Source organism: Cyanistes caeruleus, chromosome 22 (genome assembly GCF_971803275.1).
Source record: "Cyanistes caeruleus chromosome 22, bCyaCae1.hap1.1, whole genome shotgun sequence".
NCBI classification, from domain to species: domain Eukaryota; kingdom Metazoa; phylum Chordata; class Aves; order Passeriformes; family Paridae; genus Cyanistes; species Cyanistes caeruleus.
Window position 1 is genome coordinate 4651843 of NC_141722.1, and position 17778 is coordinate 4669620.

A 17778-nucleotide genomic window follows, 5' to 3' on the forward strand; every position below is an offset into this window, starting at 1 on the left:
GGGGACATGGGGACATGGTGCCAGCACTGCAAATTCCCTCCACAGGAGAAGGAGATCCTGCCTCAGGCTGACAACAGAGCTCCCAGCAGCCCAGCTCTCCCAACAGACTGAGGGCGAGGAACTAAAGATGCCTCGGGATGAAATTTCATCGTGTGGCTTCACACACCAGCAGAACTACTTGGCTTCAGTGGGGAGGGCACCCGGTCACCCATCCTGAATCATTTAGGACAAACATCTTCATTCTCCAGCTTGAATGTTTACACCAGCCTAGAGAGTCGAATTTGGGGTCTGCTCTCCTGCCCAGGTACAGCTCAGAGTGAAAAACAGTCATCAAATAAATCAAAGATTTTTTTACATTAATACCCCACCCCATTATGCTCCTTTCTGTCAAAGAATAGTCATGCTCCTTTTCAGCCAAATTTTCAAGCCCAAAATGCTGATTCTTCAGCCTCAGCCCTAGCTACATGTGGCATTTAACAGCCACAAGAGAAGGGACTTGTTACATTGCAAGAACTGAGAGCCTTTAAAAGAAAGAAGTGCAAGATTTCTCAGCCCTGTCTCTGGGAAGGGCTGTTGCTGATGTGTTTGTGCTCTGTAAAGCAGGAAAAACAAAGTTTGCAAACTTGTTCTGTATGTGCTCCCTCCTCACCCACCTCCCTTTAAAAATTCATCAGTAATCAGAGACATCCTGATGAGCTGTTGTAGTAGAGTTACTATTTAATGAGTGTGTAACAGATTTAATATTTAATGTTTAGATAGACATTTCCACAATTTTCACCCCCTCCCCTGCGTTTTTATTATCCTTTTAGGAAAGGAGCTGATCTTATCTACCCCACAGGACACAGCAAACCATTTGGGGGCTTGATAAGAACCTTTAAGAGACATTGCTGGTTCCACATCTTACAACAACAGGTTTAAACACACACTCTCAGAGATCACCGGAGCACAGAGAAATATTTTCTTTTTCCACTGAGCTCCTTAGATGTTGCTCCTCTTACTCCTTCAAGAGCCAAAGTTAGGAACCTAAATTGATTAAAGTTTGATACACAACATAAAATTGGTTGTGTTTTTCTCACCTTAAGTCAACAAAATAGCATTTCATAAGGCTACTGGCTTTTTGGCCAAGCACAGCATCCCCTAAACCATCTGTGTACAGCAGGGAGCACATGGGATCCTTATCAAACCAGCCTTTTTCAGCTGGAAATGATGGATGGAGGACAATGTCATCTTCATGTTCTCTGTATCTATGGGGCAAAACGTGGCTGGAAGAAACTTCCAGCCCACTCAGTCATGCAGCAAAGTCAGATGATGGGTAATGATTTTTTGCAGCTTGGACCAGGCTCTGTCAGAGGCACCAGTCCCAGTTTTATTCCCACAAGCTCTGCCTGAGCCTCCAAGGAGGGACAGAGGCATTTGATCAACTCAGCTCCCCTTAATGTGATTTCTATTTCAGAGCTGCTTCTGTTGTGCCCTTGAGTCTTTTTCTGGCAATATCACCTGCAGCCCAATGTGACAGCAATGCTAAATTATATCTTGATGGCTAATTAGGGTAATTAAAGTGAAAGTAATCAAATCAACTTAATGTGTGAGCTCTTAATAAAATGTCAAAAAATCTCTATCCATCATAGAGGGGTTTTTTACTCTTTTGAATGTCAAAAATGTGGAGAAAGAAAGAGTTGGACCTCTGAGTGGCCCTGGCTTAAAGGGACATCATTGTGCTAAACACTCCTAAAAACAGAGTTGATCTACTGCTAAAAACATTCTACTTGTTATAATATAAGGGTTATGATTTAAAAATAAAGGTTATCATTTAAAAGATAAGGGTTACTATTTAAAAAGTAAGAGTGGATTTTCAAAACTGAGGATTACTATTAAAAATAATGTTTATAATTAAAAAATAAGGCTTATTAATAAAAAATAATGTTAAAAGTTTAGGCTGCATCACAGAGTTTGCTGGTTTGTGTAATTCCCTGTATCTTGTCCTGCTGAGGGTCATGACCTGGGTTAGTTTCCTGAAGGTGATGGGGATCCCTTCTCCAAAGTGAGGGGAAACCTATCCCCGAAGTGAGGAGGATCCTTTCCCCAAGGTGAGGAGGATTCTTTTCCCAGAGGGAGTGGGATCCTTTCCCCAAGGTGAGGAATCATTTCTGTCAGATGAGGAGGATCCTTGCCGTGGCCATGGCCCGAGCATCCCGCCCGGTCCCACGGGATAAGGAGGGAGAAGCACAGGCACGGTCCCAGTGCCCGCCCCGCAGGACAGCCGGACCGTGCTGTGTTTGCGGTCTCCAGGCAACACAGCGCCCGCTCCTGCCCTGTTCTCCCTCCCTCCTATTCTCCTGCCTTTCCTCCATCCCTCCCGTCCCATCCGCCCCAGCCCCGGGCTCGTGTCCTCTCAGGTATCCGCGCTCCGCCCGCACCGCCAGGGCCGGGCCCAGGTGTGCGGGATGAGGGGCAGCAGCCTCGTCCTTTCCACTGGGTGGAAAAGTGGATTTTCTCCTTTCTCCAGGGAAAAGGTAAGGGGTGGGTGAGGCATCCAAGCGTGGCTCTGACTCCTCCATGTCCCCCACCAGCAGCGACACTGATGATTAAAGATTCATCAGATGGGTGTCCCAGCCTCATTCCATGGCCAGGGAACGCTGACCGGGGGTGTGGATGCTTTCCAACCTGCCTGGGCACTGTGAACCTCTGTGATGTTTCTCCGCATGGCTTTACTCTCCCAGAAACCTGGCAGTGACCAAACCCTGGCTTTTCACAGCAAGTGGGCTTGATGATATCTGGCGTTTTAAAAGCTGCTCCCTCCAAGCAGAAAAACTTGTGTTCCAGAGCTCCTTGTGGCTGATTTTCTGCTAAAACTCTGCTCCATGGTCCCCCATTGCTGATTTCCTCTCAAGCCTGTTCTCTGCAGCCCCTCATGGCTGATTTTCTGTGAAAGCTCTTTTCCACAGCCCCTCACTGCTGATTTTCTGTCAAACCTGTGCTCCACAGGTTTGCTCATTTCTGTTTCACAGGCCCCATCCGCATTCTGCCCCTGATGCCGCTTGGTGAAGGCCCAAGCACAGGAAATGTTACCCGAGGACCTTGCCACCCTGCTCTGTGGGGAAGGGGATGAGCGCCTCTCCCAGCAGGAATTTCCAGCAGCCACCGCTTTTTACCTGGCTGCCTTCAGCTGCTGTGGCCCCACAGCAGTGCAGAGAGTGAGCTCCATGGCCCGTGGGCTGTGGGAGCAAGTGGTGGCCACCCTGGAGGCCTGGTGCAAAGGCAAGTGTCAGATCCCCAAGATCCAGAGCAGGAACCTGGCTGTGGTGTCCCTCAGCGTGGGAATAGCTGCAATTTTCCTCTCCACCCTGATCCCAAACAATGTGGTGGCCTTGGTGTACAAGCTGGAGGCCCTGCTCCAGCGAGGGTGCTCAGAGGAGGTGGTGAGCAAATGCAATCTCCTGCTGGAAGCTAATCCAAGGGATTCCATGGAGCTGCTGCTGCTGAGGGCGCTGGCACAGGTGCTCTCAGGGACACAGGTTGGGAAGGGAATCATGGATTATGTCCAAGCCTTTGTGCTGCATCAAACTGAGGCAGTGGCCTACGTGTATGACAGGCAAAGGGAGCACCTGCCCCAGGTCATCCAGGCTTTCTCTGATCACCTCTCCACATGCCAGGAGGAAAGCCCAGGCTGCAGGTCCTCAGAGCAGTGGCTGGGTGACTGCTACAGCTTCCTGGCTGCGGTAGCACCAGGGCACACCTGGGTGTGCAGGGCACAAGCAGCTCACCTCCTAAAAACAGGTGAATTTCAAGAGTGTGTGGCTGTTTGCACCAAGGCCCTTGAGGGCTTCTCAGCTGAGAATCTCAGAGGTGAGGATGTTCTGGTTCTGCGCCTGGAACGAGCTGCCGGCTATTTCTTCCTGGGTGGATGGATGCAGGAAATGATGCAGGATTTAGCAGCAGCCTTTGCAGCAGACCCTGCCCTGGCAATGAAATGCTTTGAAGAGCTTTTCTCACCCTGTGAGGTTGAGAAGATCAAGAAGCAGGCCAGAGCTGCCCTGGAGGGGAAGTTTGCCACATACAGGAAGGCTGTGCGTGCTCGGGCTGAGCTCAGGGGCAGTCATGGCACTGAGCTGCTCCCTCCTGTCATCCAGACAATCCAGCTGCTCCTGCACATCTGCCCAGGGTCCAGTCGGGAGCTCAGTGTCCGGCTAGCAGACTGTCACCTCCTGCAGGGATATCCCAGAGCTGCCCTGGACATGTGTGAGCAGCTGCTGGCAGCAGAACAGAACACTTACCACAACACCCTGCTGGCACTGCGAGGCTTCTGCTCCCTCCATGCCCAGGACCACCACAGAGCCCTGCAGGACTTCCAGAGGGTCATTGAGCATGATTCCCCACATCCCAACAGCTGCATCAAAGCCCTGTGTGGGCGTGGACTGATCCGCATTTCTGGTGGCAGTAATTACTTGACAGCCCTGGATTATATCACAGCTTGCCAGTTAAAGCTGGAAGAAACCATCTTCACCATCAAGTCCTATGTGCCATGGAACCAGAGGGGATTACTGCTGAAGGTCCTCCAGGAGGAAGGACAGATGATGCTCCAGAAGAAGAGGTACCCAGGAGGCAGCTCAATTTCCCTTCAGAAAAAGCAAACAGGGCTGTGCACATTCCTAACCTTGAAGGTGTTTTGTTTTGTTGGTTTTTTTCCCCTCCAGAGATGCCCCTGGGGTTTTCCAGCTGGCTTCTCTCTTGGTGGAGCTGGACAGCTCTGATGAGGCATCCCGGATCCTGTGTGCTGACGCCTTGTACCAGATGGGCCGTGGGGAAGAAGCCCACAAGATGCTCTCACTGTCCCTCTCCAGGAACCCCCAGAGAGCTCCTGTGCTGGCCAGGCTGGCCCTGCTGCAGCTCAAGAAGGGCTTTGTGTACAATGGCAACCAGGTAAGGAGCACCTGGAAAGCCTCATCCTCGGGATCATTCCCTCCTCAACAGCTGATTTGCCAGGTTTGCCCAAGACTGCAGTGAAATTACAGATTAATCCCTGTGTTTTTGGTTTTGGTGCATTTCCCCTTTAGAACTAAGCTTTGCTGTTAGGAGCTCCCTGAATAGCAACAGGGAGAGCTATGACAGTGAAACTTGGAGCCCACATGCAGAACCTCTAGCAGAACTTTGGGGTGTAAATACAGGGCTGGTATTGCCATAAAACCATAGATTCACAGGAATTTGTGTCCAAAAAGGCCACACAAGGACTCCCAGCTAAATCCAGCTCATTCCTCACATGCTTTTTTGTGGCATTTCTCAGCATTTTAACCAGGCAGAGCATCCTATCCCTGGGGACAACATTATGGGATTGGGAATGTTCTCTTAGAGAAAAGAAGGCACAAGTGTCACTCCCCTAGTTATCCTAATGAAGCATTGGAGAAGAAAGACACAAACACAGAAACTCCAATATCAGTCTGCAGTTTTCTTTCGCCAATGCTGATAAATTGTGCTTGAAACCCTGAAAGCCATTCCAGCAAGTTGGTTCTCCTACTCAGGATTACAAAACTGAATTCCCAGGCTCTGCCATCAGAGGGAACTGTTGTATTTTTTTTTAAAATGCCATATAAATTCTGCTGACTGATAAGAAGAAAGGTTTTATTGTCATCACATCACTACTCCCTCGAAAAGTAAGTTTACTATAATCTGCTGCCTTTGGGAAGGCTGTTATTGAAGGGTATGGCTTCATTAGAGTGCTGCCCTTGGAAGTTGGATCGCCATCTGCAGCTTCTGCTGCAAGTTCTACAAGGAACAGCTGAAAATTTCTCTTCAAAATGTTTTATCCCACCTGTCTGTCAGATGCCAATCACTTTTATCTATTAATAAAACAGAGAAATTTATGAGTCCAGGGGATCTGTCTGGTATATCAGGATAACTTTGTTCTTGTCCAGGCTTCTCTGGCACAGATTTGAATATCCAGCCCCTGCTGAGCACTGTAAAAAGCATCTTTTGATTAATTTTCATTGGAAATGCAGTAAAAAAAGTGCTTGTTGAGGCAAAGATACCAGACAGGGTTCTTTTCCAGGGGGACAGTAGTTTGTGGGTTCGAATCCATGCTTTTCCCAGATTCCCAATAACAGTACTAAAAATAAGTTATAGCACTTACTTAATTTTCCATTAATTCACTGGTTTTGATTTTGCAGTCAAAAGGGTCGCTGGAACCCTTGTGTTCCACAGGAACATTCTCTTTTTTGGGCAATCATCCTGTATTTGTAAAAACACTCCACTGCCAATGTGGAGCAGACGCTGCCCAAAACAAAGCAGGCAGCACCAGGTATTTGCCCTGAATTATTTCCACCGCTGCAGTGGTGGTGAGGAAAGATAAGAATTCCTGTTTTCTCCAACCTGCATTCACACCAGGGCCAGCTGAAGAGATAAATCAAGGAGATTTGTGGCCCTGGGCTTGCTGAAGCCCCAGGGAGAGATGGGGAAGCTGGGGAAGGGTACAATGGTCTCACACACAACCTCACATCTCATTCAGTTTTCTCCACTGTCTTTTCCTCTCCCATCCTTAAGCTGCTGAAGAGACTGATCAGAATTGGAGACTCCTCCTGCCTCCTGCCAATCCTGGACATTTTCCAGGATGAGGACAGAAAACTGCTACAAAGCCACTGCCACTGGCAAGCCCAGGCCATCCTGAAGGGCAAACAGGGGGGTGCTGCCATCAAAGAGGCCATTGCCCACCTGTCCTTTGCCATCCTTGCTGCAGGTAGGACACCAGGATGCCCTTGGGGATTTGCTCCTAAGGGAAATCCCGTGGGTGGGACGGGATGTCCAGATCTCCTCTGTCACCTCCCTGGTGAGAGCTGACACAGCAGGTTCACCTGGGCCATGAAGTGGTGTAGTTAAACAATAAGGAAATAAAATTTAAATTTCTTGAAATGGGTTCAACTCAGTTCTACAGGAACATCAGCCCCTTTTCCTCACCCAGTGCAAAGAAACAAATGCAGCCCCTCACACATTTCATTATCCCAGCTTTCCCTCAGGAGAGGCACCAGGCTGACATGGAAATGCTTTTGGTCTGTTCCAAGTAAAACCATGTTTGTATGGAAATCTGCCTTTCACTCTGAGCAAATGTTATGACAGCAGCACTGAGAAGAAGAGGGATTGGCTCGTGGAAATGGAATAAAAATCCTGTTAATTGCTTGGAGATGGTTCTATTTCACAGCCCATGCATTCCAGCTTATCAGCTCCCCACCTGCTAAAACAGATGCTTGTTAAGAAATAGATATTGTCTTTAGAGAAGCCAACTGGTAGAGCTCCAGAGTGATAATAACCTTTGGTACAGAAGTTTTGGAGGAAATCAGGAGGGAGAAAAAGCCTCATTACTGCAGAGGAATTGCTTGGAGCCTATCTGCTGGCTGATCCCTGCAGGAATCTGCTTTTGCTGACCTCCCTATGAAAACATATTTCCAGTGGCACTGATGATTTATCATCCAATATTGGATGCCACAGTTATTGATTTCAACCCATGGCATGTTAAGATCCTTATCGAAATTGCCTTGGAAGGAAGTGATACGTGAATGGCAGGGAGAGAAATGTTCTGTAGGCAGGGAGTGGAGGGACCAGGATTTTCACTGACAACTCTATGTGTTTATTTGGGCAGCACTTGTGTGAAAGCAGAGGGGAAATAAAGCAGCTCAGTATCACAAATCCCAGTGCATATTAATTCTGGCAGGGAATTGGTCAGTTCCATCTGGATAACTCATTTATCCAAAACAATGTGTACCTTCCCTGCCTGTGGCAGGGGGTTGGGGACTCTTTAAGGTCCCTTCCAACCCAAACTATTCTGTGATTCTGACCCTACTTTATAAAAACAGCCAAATGGCTTCATGCCTCCACTCACACATAGTCACAAATCTCCCTCTTAGTGCTTTCTCCTCTCATTCGTGCTTCTCCTACTCCAACCTGACACAGATTCTTTTTTCTTTTCAACTCATGGCTGATCACACATAGTAGGAATTCCACTTGCAACAAAAATAATGGAAACTTCCACTTCAGCAAACTCTCATTGTACTTCATCCTGAGGTATCCTCAAGCCAAGTGGAGCTTTTTTGTAGCTTCCTGTAGGTATCCTTGCAGTAACCATGGCTGCATCCCTGTCTTCCAGGTGGTTATGCTGAGGATTGCCTCCTCACCAGGGCCCGATGCTATGAGTGCCTGGGGCAGATGAAAACTGCAATTTTTGATTTTAATGCAGTCCTGAAGAAGGAGCCCAGGAATGTGCAAGCTCTGAGTGGCCGAGGGTTCATTCACCTTGCTCTGAGGCAGCAGAAGGTACTGTCCATGTGGGGCTTTGCTGATTTTCCTGAGGGTATTGAAAAATATGAGTGTAAAGTATCACAGAATTTGTTGTGGAATCAGTGGAATCAGAAGTTTCTCACAGAATTTGGGCAGTGAAAGGCTCTGGGTTTGCCCAGAGTGTATAAGCAGCCCACTTGAGGTTACTGATTTTCTTTTCCAAGCCTAGAGACAGGAAGACTAAACCTTGGCCGTTATTTTCTGTGATAACCCAAGGCGTTTAAAACACTTAGCAAACACTCATTCAAACCTGCCTTTATTATCTCCTATCAGCTTTGAAAATGGAAAAACTGCAGCATAAGGACAGAGAAGAGCAAAGTTTTTCCATGGTTCAGCAGAGACCAGAAAGCAGCTGAAAGAACAAATGACCAATACTTAACTATTGCTTCCATTTCTTTCCATTGTGGTTTTTTTCTACAGGAGGCAGTGCAAGATCTGATCTCAGCACTGAAGGTGGAGGCAGGAGCAGTGATCCCAGCAATCCTATCCTTGAAGCCTGAAGCCCAAGTGTTGGTCACTGAGTGGCTCCTCCAGCATGGCAGGGCCACTCTCACCAAGCATGTGGCCACCAAAGACCTTTCGAGAGAAGAAACTCTCAGGGACCTTCTCACGATGGCAAAAGCACTGACCAAAATCTGCAGGACTGCACATCACATCTTCTACACTGATGTTTTGATGGCAAATGGTGAGTTCCAGTCCTTCAACACAGCTGGTCAGGCCTGCTGAATGAGCAGAAAATGAGTAGAAGTGAATATTAAATGTCAGGAGTGTTGCTGGATGGGGCTGGGTGGTGCTGGATAATGCTGGACAGTGCTGGATGGTGTTTCTCAAGAGAAGTCTGAAAACATTTTGGTTCTGGGTATGACATAATTAACACCTTTAGATGTGGACTGGCTGCCTTGAACCCTGCATTGCTGAGGTTTCCCAGTGTCTTTCTCCCCATGGGATCGGTAATGGAGTTTGTGCTGGTGTTCCCCAACAGGAAAGCACCAAGAGGCCCTCAAGCATCTGCAGGAAGCCTTTGGTCACTGTCCTGCTGAGGACTTTGCCAGGGCTCGCTTGGCTGTGCTGCAGCTGCAGAACAGGAATGTGGCAGGGGCAGCTGCCCCACTCAGTGTCCTGGCAAGGAGAGATGAAAATGACTTGGCCTTTCTCCTGAACTTTGTAGACACCAAGCAACAGCAGCATCTCGCTCAGGTACCACCCCTTTTTTTAATGCCACATCCGTGGATTCAGTGGGGAAAGAATTGGGAAGCAAAACTGGGACTGCAAGGATTTTTCCCTGCCTTGAGAAGTGTGCAGGAAGAGTTTTATCAGATGGACAGGGCACAAATTGGCTTTTCCTCCAGCCAGGTCAGGGAGTTGGAGCCAAACTTCTTCCACTGCAGTGACTTTGATCTGTCTCTAATAATCCATCATTGTCACATCTGAGCACTTGGGATTCCTTTTTGGTTTCCTTGGTACATGACCTGGTGATGCCCACACTGAAATTCAAGGGGTGTGAGGGGCAGCAGGTAGGAATTTAACAGATCATTTCTAATTGTTGTAGCCTGGTGGGATACATGGGGCTCATGGATAGCTCCTGGCAAAAGAGGATTCATGTTTTGTTCATTTTCTTGGTAAAATTATACTGAATATTTCAATTCAGTGACATTAAATGCTTCCATACTTCTTGCTCCTTTGTGCAATATTTAGGATTATTAATATGTTCATATTCTTATAAAATGAAAGGTTTTCTTAGCTAAAACTGGCACAATATTGTCACATAGCTCTGGTCTCCCCACAAGTATTTATTGTTCAGCATTTTTTCAAGTTTCTCCCCCAAAGTACACCCAGAAAGTATCTTCAGTAATAAGACAGGAGAAGGTCAGATTGATGGCAAAGAGTTTTAACACTCAGCCAAGCATCTGCAATTCTGATTACCCAGAAGCTTTGTGTTCTGAGAATCAGTTTGCTTCCTTTTATTCAATTTGTTGCTGGTGTGCACCCTGGTGAGAAGCTATATTGTTATGCTCTCTCCCAGGTTATAGAACAAACAACATGCTGATATCCTTAATGCAGAAAGAGGAGCCCTTGGAATGTATTTGAACGGAACAGCAGGAGTATATAAGTAAACAAGTATTAATTTACCAGTCCCCCGACATGCCCCATTACAAAGAAAAGAGCCCCTCTCTTCTAAATGTAAAAAGTTCAGTCTTAGGGGGAAGAGTTGGAAGATTTCAGAAGCAATTTGCAATCTTCCACTTTAGGAAGCTGATAAAGAAACAATTGAGACTGTGCCTAGGGGGGCCCTAAGGAGGTGTCTGTAAATGAAGACACATTTTACAGCTGAATTTCTCCTGCTGCCACATCACTCCTTCTGTGGGGGTCTCACAGCCCAGTCCATCCATGCTGCTTCCCAAGTCAACACAGGAGGGATTTTCTTTGCTGTCAATAAGAAAAATGAGAAGAAAAAAACAAACTAACATTTGTATCACTTACACTGCACTGATGTGTGAGAACCCACTGGTGCCACAGGTGAGTGAAGCCTTTAAGATGGGAAAGAAACTTATTTTTGTCTCTCTTTGGCAGCTGTGTCTGAAATAAAACCCCTTACTGTGGCTTATTTATCATGAGAGATTCCTCTGGTTGAGACAAGAGGTGTGACTGGGCTGATTTCAAAACTGAACCCAATACCAGTGTTGGAAGTTTAAAAAGAAAACATTGCTCTCTTTCATCTTGTGCTTTTGTTCAACTAGTAAATGTTCAAACTCAGGCACCTGGGGGGTTTTAGATGTATTTTGCGACCAGGGGAAGAATGTGTGCTCTCTTGGGTGGGGAAGGAATTGTTTCATCCACCTGCCCAGCGTCTCAAAGGATTTCCCAACAGTACTTCCTTTTGTCTGCAAGGTTATTCTGGTTTGTGAAAGGAAGATCTCAGTAAAAGCAAAGTTTAAAAAGCTTACAGACAGAATTAGTGCTAAAATTCCCAATGATGGCCTGGCTTTGCCAGGGTTCCTACCCTGGGAGGAGTTTGTTTTGTTCCTGAATTTCCCAGGTAGAAAAAGAAGAGTTCAGAGTTCACACCCAGTCTCAGCACTTCAGCACAAAAGCATTTCTGCCACTTTTTTTTTTTTTGAGTATTTAGAATTATAGGCACCTTAAAAATGTGCCATCATTACCCTGGAGCCAGGTCTGAAGAGGTAAAAATAGCTCTCCATAAGCTGAATAGGAAAGGGTGGAGGAAGGAGAGAGCTCCTTGATGTACTCTTTTATTTTCATGGAAAACAAAGCAATAAAATTCTCCCATTATTTATAGTTGAAGGGGTCCCATGCTGAGAAATTTGTAAACAACTGGGAGAGCCCCATGGGAATAGGAATCTGAAAGATTTATTAAGCTCCAAAAGGTCAGAGGAAGGGAGTTTGCTTGCTGCTCATGCAGCTTCAACCCTTGGCTTTCCTAAGTCAGGGGTAAATGCACGACTGATTCCCAAGCCCTCGCACAGATCCTCAGGACTGTAGCTTCTGTGGATATCCAGAGTCCTACAAAAAAGGTCTCCAAAACTACATGGTCTGTGCCAGAATTAGGTGAAGTTGCCATTCCATATGCCCTTCATGGCACATGCAGGTGGAGAAGGAAACACTTGCTCCAAACTCTTCTGGGAACACCCAACCCTCTCCCAAAGCTCAGAGTTTATCTTTGCATCTGCTGGGTTTTACTGTTCAGGGACTAACCCTTGGCCATAATTCCATGTCCAGCAAACTCCTCACTCCTTCTTTCTAAGGAATTAAGTCGTAGACATATCATAATATTGGTCCCTAGGGACTGGAACCAAAAATGTCACAAAAATACGTGTATATTCAGTCCTTTACACTCAGTGAGGTGAATAGATGGAAAAAAGGGTTACAGAGACCTAATCCAGGAATCCACTTATGGCCCTTTCCAGGTGGCACGTGATTTCAATCTGGAAGCCAAAATCAAACTTTTAGTGACAATTTGGACTCAAGTTCCCCTGGAATGCACTCCACAGATTTTCCTGTCCTTCCAGGTCACCTGCAATGAGGCTGATGACAAAAATGCTCCTCCAAGGCCACATGCAGGGAGCAGCTGAACTCAGCTGCGTTATGTCCTTCTGGCTTTCTTTGCCTTCTTTCCCCGAGCCTGGTTTTCACCTTTATCTCTGTTAGGAGATAATGTTAAAGTTGCTGATTAATCCTGTCCTGTTATACACCAAAAATGTCCCAGCTCAGGTCCCTTAAGTCAGAGCTGAAAGAGAATCCAGAATCCATCTACCCAGCCTTGCTCCACCACCAAGGGTGAAAGGGAATCCTTTACTTTCAGATGGGATTTTTTCCTCTGAGTGGGGCAGGAAAGGCAGAATCACATGGCTTGATTTAGGGGACTCTCAGGGAAATGTGAAGGAGTCAAAGCAGTGGCTCAGTGAATAAATGCAATATTGCCTGTGGTGCAATAACCCCAAATGCCCCAGATTAGAGCACTGAAACCTCCAGCATCAGATTCAGCATTCAGCACCACAACAACAATTGTGTTTTCTTCTGCCTCTGAGACAACAAATGCACCTTAGAGGGTGAAAATGACAATTTAACTACACAAACACAAGCTATCTTGAGGAACTGCACTGCGTTCCTTGGAACAATGTGATCCAGAACTCTGGAATTTCTAGGGGGAAAAGAAAACTTCTTTTCCCATGATGCTCCTCACACAGCTACAATTCCACCTGGATCCTTTGTTAAATTCCTGCCACTGAGGGGACACTTGCATTGAGGAGTTGTCTTAAAAACATTTCAAAGGACAAAGTAAATGTGCTGCTCTTTAAATACACACAAGACATTTGAGATGGGTTTGGACAGGTTGCCTGAAATTTTATGGCCAGAATTGTTAAAGTGAGGGGTTGACACAATCTGGGGAGAGGTCCTACTGCTATTTTTCTGTGTGGAAGCTGAGAGAGTCCTTAATAAATATGACTATGTCAAGCAATATATATATATGTATTATGTGCATAATAATGAAATAACTGGGGCAGAATTCTTCATAAACCATGAGGAAAGGGTAAATTATTTCATGCCACTGCTCTCAGATGAGGTGCTGGGACTTGCCCTGCAGTATTGATCCTCTTCCTGCAGAACCTGTTTTCCTCAGTCCTGGCAGACAGCAATCAGTTCTAACCTCAGTCAGCCAAAATAAAAGGGGCACACAAAGAAACTGGAGGACCTGACTGGCTGCCAAGTGAGGCTACTGAGACAGTGGCTGGGCTAACTAGATTTCTGCATCCACAAGCAAGAGTTACCCCATGAAAAGAGGAGGGTGGAAACATTTATCCTTTGCTTGAAGCCTCAGCTAGTTTGGCCCAGCCTTTTGTAAGCCCTCAGCTGCTGATGTCAGCCTTGTTTATAACTTGAATATTCACTCAGCTGCAGCATGTTAAAAGCTTTATTTATTACCAATAAAGGGGAATGATGAGAAATGTATTTAAGGCAAATAGCTCTAATGGAGTTTTCTTTATTGACCTCCATGAACCTAAAAATTCTGTGGCTTTTTCAGCTTTCTCTATTTCCTTGTTGATTTTTCCCTTCAGATGAGGGCAGAGAGTTCAAATTGCACTCAGGATTAACAATTAGCAGAGCCATCAGTTGGTCCTTTTTGTTTTTTTCCCCTACAGCTTAGGTAAGCTCCAGTAGAGCCAAAAAAATTCATTTTTGATCCTTGCACTTGTGGGCCAGCACCTGGGACGTTGGTCCAGGCAGCTTTTTTGTTCATCATTCCTAAGGAATGTAAGCAAATTCAGAAGAAATTCTGACAGACATGCAGAAACAAAGGACTTCAGAGATAACAGCAAGTGCCCAGTGAGCCAAGAGTTTTATATCTTATCTGTATGTAAAAATACATCAGTTACTAGTTCTCCAGCTAGATGCAATTCCAACATTTGATAAAATAACTAAGATTTCTTAGTGTTTGTGTCTATGACCAGTCCAGACTAGATATTCCCCTTTTTTTTTCCCTTTATTAACTAATATGGATTACCTCTGTCCCCACAGGCAGCAGCCCAGGAAGGGAAGGTGCTGATGAAAGGCCATCACCATGAGCAGGCTCTGGGCTACCACAGCCTGGCTGTACTGGCCAGCCAGTACAGCCCCAGGTACCTGCGGCGCAGAGCTGCCTGCCTCATGCACCTGAAAAAATATGAAAAAGCTCTGAAAGACATGGAAAAAGTGACCCAGGTACACGGCTGTAACAGCCCAAAAACACGGGCTGGGGACCACTGCTGCCAGGGCTTCCTGCTGCTGGCCCTGGCTCAGGAGGAGGCAGCAGTGCAGCACTACATAGAGGCTCTGCAGCTGGACGAGCCCCTGGCCCTGGACACCATCACTGACTGCCCTGGCAGGGAATCTTTAACCAAAACATTTCACAAAATTGCACAATTTAACTTTGAAAAGCAGTGTTACGAAGAGGCCTGGAAAATCATAGACTATGGGCTTAAAATTGATAAAAGTGCTGAGCTCCGGAAGCTGAAAGCAAGACTCAAAATAGAGGCATCAAGCTGTAGCATACATTGATTTCTCTGTTTGGGGATTTTTCACTCTGATTGCTTTCTGGGAGGCTGCAAGAATGAAGAAAAGATGAGAAAGATGAGAATGATGAGAAGCTCATGATAAATATGCAACAGACATGACACTGAACATGGGACAGCAGAATTAGGAGTAGAAAGTTTGAGGCAGCAAAACAAAACTGACCAAGAAAGCAACAAGGAAAATAAGCAAATTGCAGCATTCCTTAAAATTACTGTGGATTATGTAAACTCCCCATTGTGAGAAAAGTATTTTTTTTCTGGCTAAACAATGAATTCTAGCACAGGGGTTCCAGTCCTACTGAAGGAAAACAGTCAAATCCCTTGCAGCTCATGAATAATAATCACACATTTCCTAGCTGGTATTTGATAAGCTCTAACACGTACTGTTCAATCAATTTGCCTTATTTTTATGGGTCAGTCAAAAGTATCAGTCAAAACTAACTCTTGTTACATTTTTGTGAAGGCCCATTTGTGTTACACTCCTCTCCTGCCCCACTTCTGGATAAAGGATCTGCCCTGGTGGGAATGCAGTGCATTTGCCAGGATCAGCACCAATATCAGGGATGGGGCAGCACAAATGCCAAACAAACTGTTCTACTGCCCCAGGGAACAGTGAAATAACAGATCAGGTGAAGGGTGAGACTCAACAGAGATCAAACATCCACTCCAGGGACTCCTGCCCTGATATCCAGGGCACATGAGCAGCTTCATTCCAGGCTTCACCTTGGATTCCCAGATCCAGTGTCTCCCTTTGTCACGGCAGATATCAGGGATCATCTCTCCATTGGGGTGTCTGCCAGAGCTGCTGGTTCTCATCCCTCATACTCCTGGGTGTTCAAGCCCCATAGCCAGCCCTGTAGCTCATCCAGAAATGGTGATGCACAAGCAGGAGGCCAGAGGCAGCATCCAAGATGGGATTTCTCCCACTGCTGCAGCATTCCTTCCTCCTCCTCCCTGCTGGACAGCATGGAGTCAGCCCAGGAGGACTTGTCCTGCTGTCATGTGCCTGTTTTCCAGCTTTCAGGTGGACTTGGGGTACCCCAGAGGCAGTGCTGGGACATCCCTAGGGATTCACCTGAGTGATGGGAGCCCTCAGCTCAGTCCAGAAGCAGAAAGAACCCTAGATGGGGCCCAGGGCAGCAGCTCCTTTCTTTGTTTTGGCTGTTCCAAAGGAGTAGTACCAATGTTTTTGGAGTGTGATAATATAATGGTGGAGAAAAACAGAAACTACTGCTGAAAACAAAGATTAAAGCAAAGCTGAGAACTGCTCTGCTTCTTTGATTAGGATAAAAGAGAAGAAGGAGCATTTTCTTTTTTGTTCTGCTGCTGTTGTCTCAAAGTCAACATTCCAGGGTAGAACTTCATTCAGCAGCCATGGGATCAACCCATAGCAATGATACCACCTGGAACTTTCCATCTTTTTCTTTTCTCTGCATGCTACTTTTTTCTGCCCTAAGAGCGCAGGTAAGACTGGGCTTCTTGCCCTTCAAATTTGATTTTAATCTTAGTGACACTGATGAGGATTTTTTCCCCCTAATGGGCATCAAGATGCTGCAGGAGAGCTTCTTTCCAAGAATGAAATTATATTTTTAAACAATTGTTGGCTCCATTTGCAAGCTTCGAAAAAAAAAATTGGTAATGTTTTCCTTCAAGTAATAACCAACAGACTGGAAATTCTCTGTGTCTTGAAAAATTTTTGAGAAGTTGATGTTTAGGGATTTGGAATTTTTTCTGGGAGTCTTTCTATTATGTGAAAACATGATATCTCACTTTTTTCAGACCATGGAACGCACTGGGAAGACAATCCAGTTGTCCTGCTCCCAGGGTAATATTCCCTCCATTAGTCTGGAAGTTTGGGGTATTTTGGCCTGTTCTTTTTGTTAAGCAATGTATTCTCCCGGACAGAATGCATTTATTGCTCCCAAAGAAATATTTTTCTTTAAAAATAAGGACTGCAGGCATCCCTGCAAGACTGCTAGAGAGTTATTCTGAAAAAAATTCCGTTTCAGGTAACTGCCTATTCCTCATAGCCTTGAGGAATGGCTGCTTCTCCCAGAAGCTCCTGACTCTTCTCATCAGCATTTTCATTAGTTTCTTTTATTTTCATTGTCCTCTGTCTGTGCCCACTAAAGTCCTTTGCCTGTGCTAAAGCTTCTAATTTATTCTTTAATTCTCTATTTTGTTCTTACTCTTCCAACCAATTTCTAGGAGAGGGCTTGTAGCAAGCTGGGATAGTGGGAGGTGTCCCTGCCCATGGCAGGGGTGAAACCAGGTGAGCTTTAAGGTCCCTCCCAGCCCAAACCACTCCATAATTGTATAGTATATAAAAGCCATTTTCTTTGAATTAATTAATTAATTAATTCAGTTCTGCTTCTGGTTTAAAGAATCTGGCTGAAAATCCTGCAGCAATCATTTCTGTGCCTTTCTTTAATGTTAAGCTGTAATTCATGGGGATTGTGGAGCTGTTTCCCACTGCTTTGAGACCCTTTCCTCACTGTGTGAGCAGCCCAAGGCTGAATTAGAAAAGGAACTTTATTGCTCCTGGTACAATGTGCCGTAGGACATACCCTCAAGGAATTCTGCTCCAAATGTCACACAAGAAGAATTCAAATATATTCAATTCAAATATATTTACATTAATCAAGATTAATGCAATCAAGAAGAAAATAAGGCCTAATAAAAGATGAAACTGGATACCTGTTTGTAATCCAGCTCAAAGCTGCAGTCATTAATTAATTACAGCTTAAATATCTACAGTTTATTCACCTATGAGCTCTATACAGACACTACCAACCATTTATTTTTCTCTCCATAAATTTTGTTCCTTTAAAGTATTCTGCAACCTTAATAACCATGTTGCACATCATCACTAAGTAATGAACAATGCAAG

General features: G+C 45.6%; 1 protein-coding gene across 2 annotated transcripts; it reads left to right on the plus strand.

Annotated features, from left to right (window-relative positions):
- The first annotated feature begins 2211 nt into the window (after positions 1–2211).
- TTC34 (tetratricopeptide repeat domain 34) lies at positions 2212–14936 on the plus strand. 2 transcript variants are annotated; one of them, XM_086860385.1, is made up of 8 exons: positions 2212–2513; positions 3009–4591; positions 4695–4920; positions 6535–6727; positions 8129–8295; positions 8740–9004; positions 9302–9516; positions 14356–14936. In XM_086860385.1, exons 2-8 carry the CDS (start codon positions 3063–3065, stop codon positions 14872–14874), a joined length of 3114 nt encoding a protein of 1037 aa, XP_086716511.1. In that variant the 5' UTR covers positions 2212–2513; positions 3009–3062; the 3' UTR covers positions 14875–14936. The 2 variants fall into 2 exon arrangements, with proteins under 2 accessions (XP_086716511.1, XP_086716510.1); XM_086860384.1 differs by having other exon boundaries at positions 2339–2513; positions 2986–4591.
- Positions 14937–17778: the final 2842 nt, after the last annotated feature.

Excerpts from the sequence above, each read along its gene's own strand:
- TTC34 (XM_086860385.1), top strand. The coding sequence starts at position 3,063 with ATGTTACCCGAGGACCTTGCCACCCTGCTCTGTGGGGAAGGGGATGAG. Across the intron at positions 4,592-4,694 it reads ATGATGCTCCAGAAGAAGAG|AGATGCCCCTGGGGTTTTCC; the intron begins GTACCCAGGAGG and ends TTTCCCCTCCAG. Across the intron at positions 4,921-6,534 it reads TTGTGTACAATGGCAACCAG|CTGCTGAAGAGACTGATCAG; the intron begins GTAAGGAGCACC and ends CCCATCCTTAAG.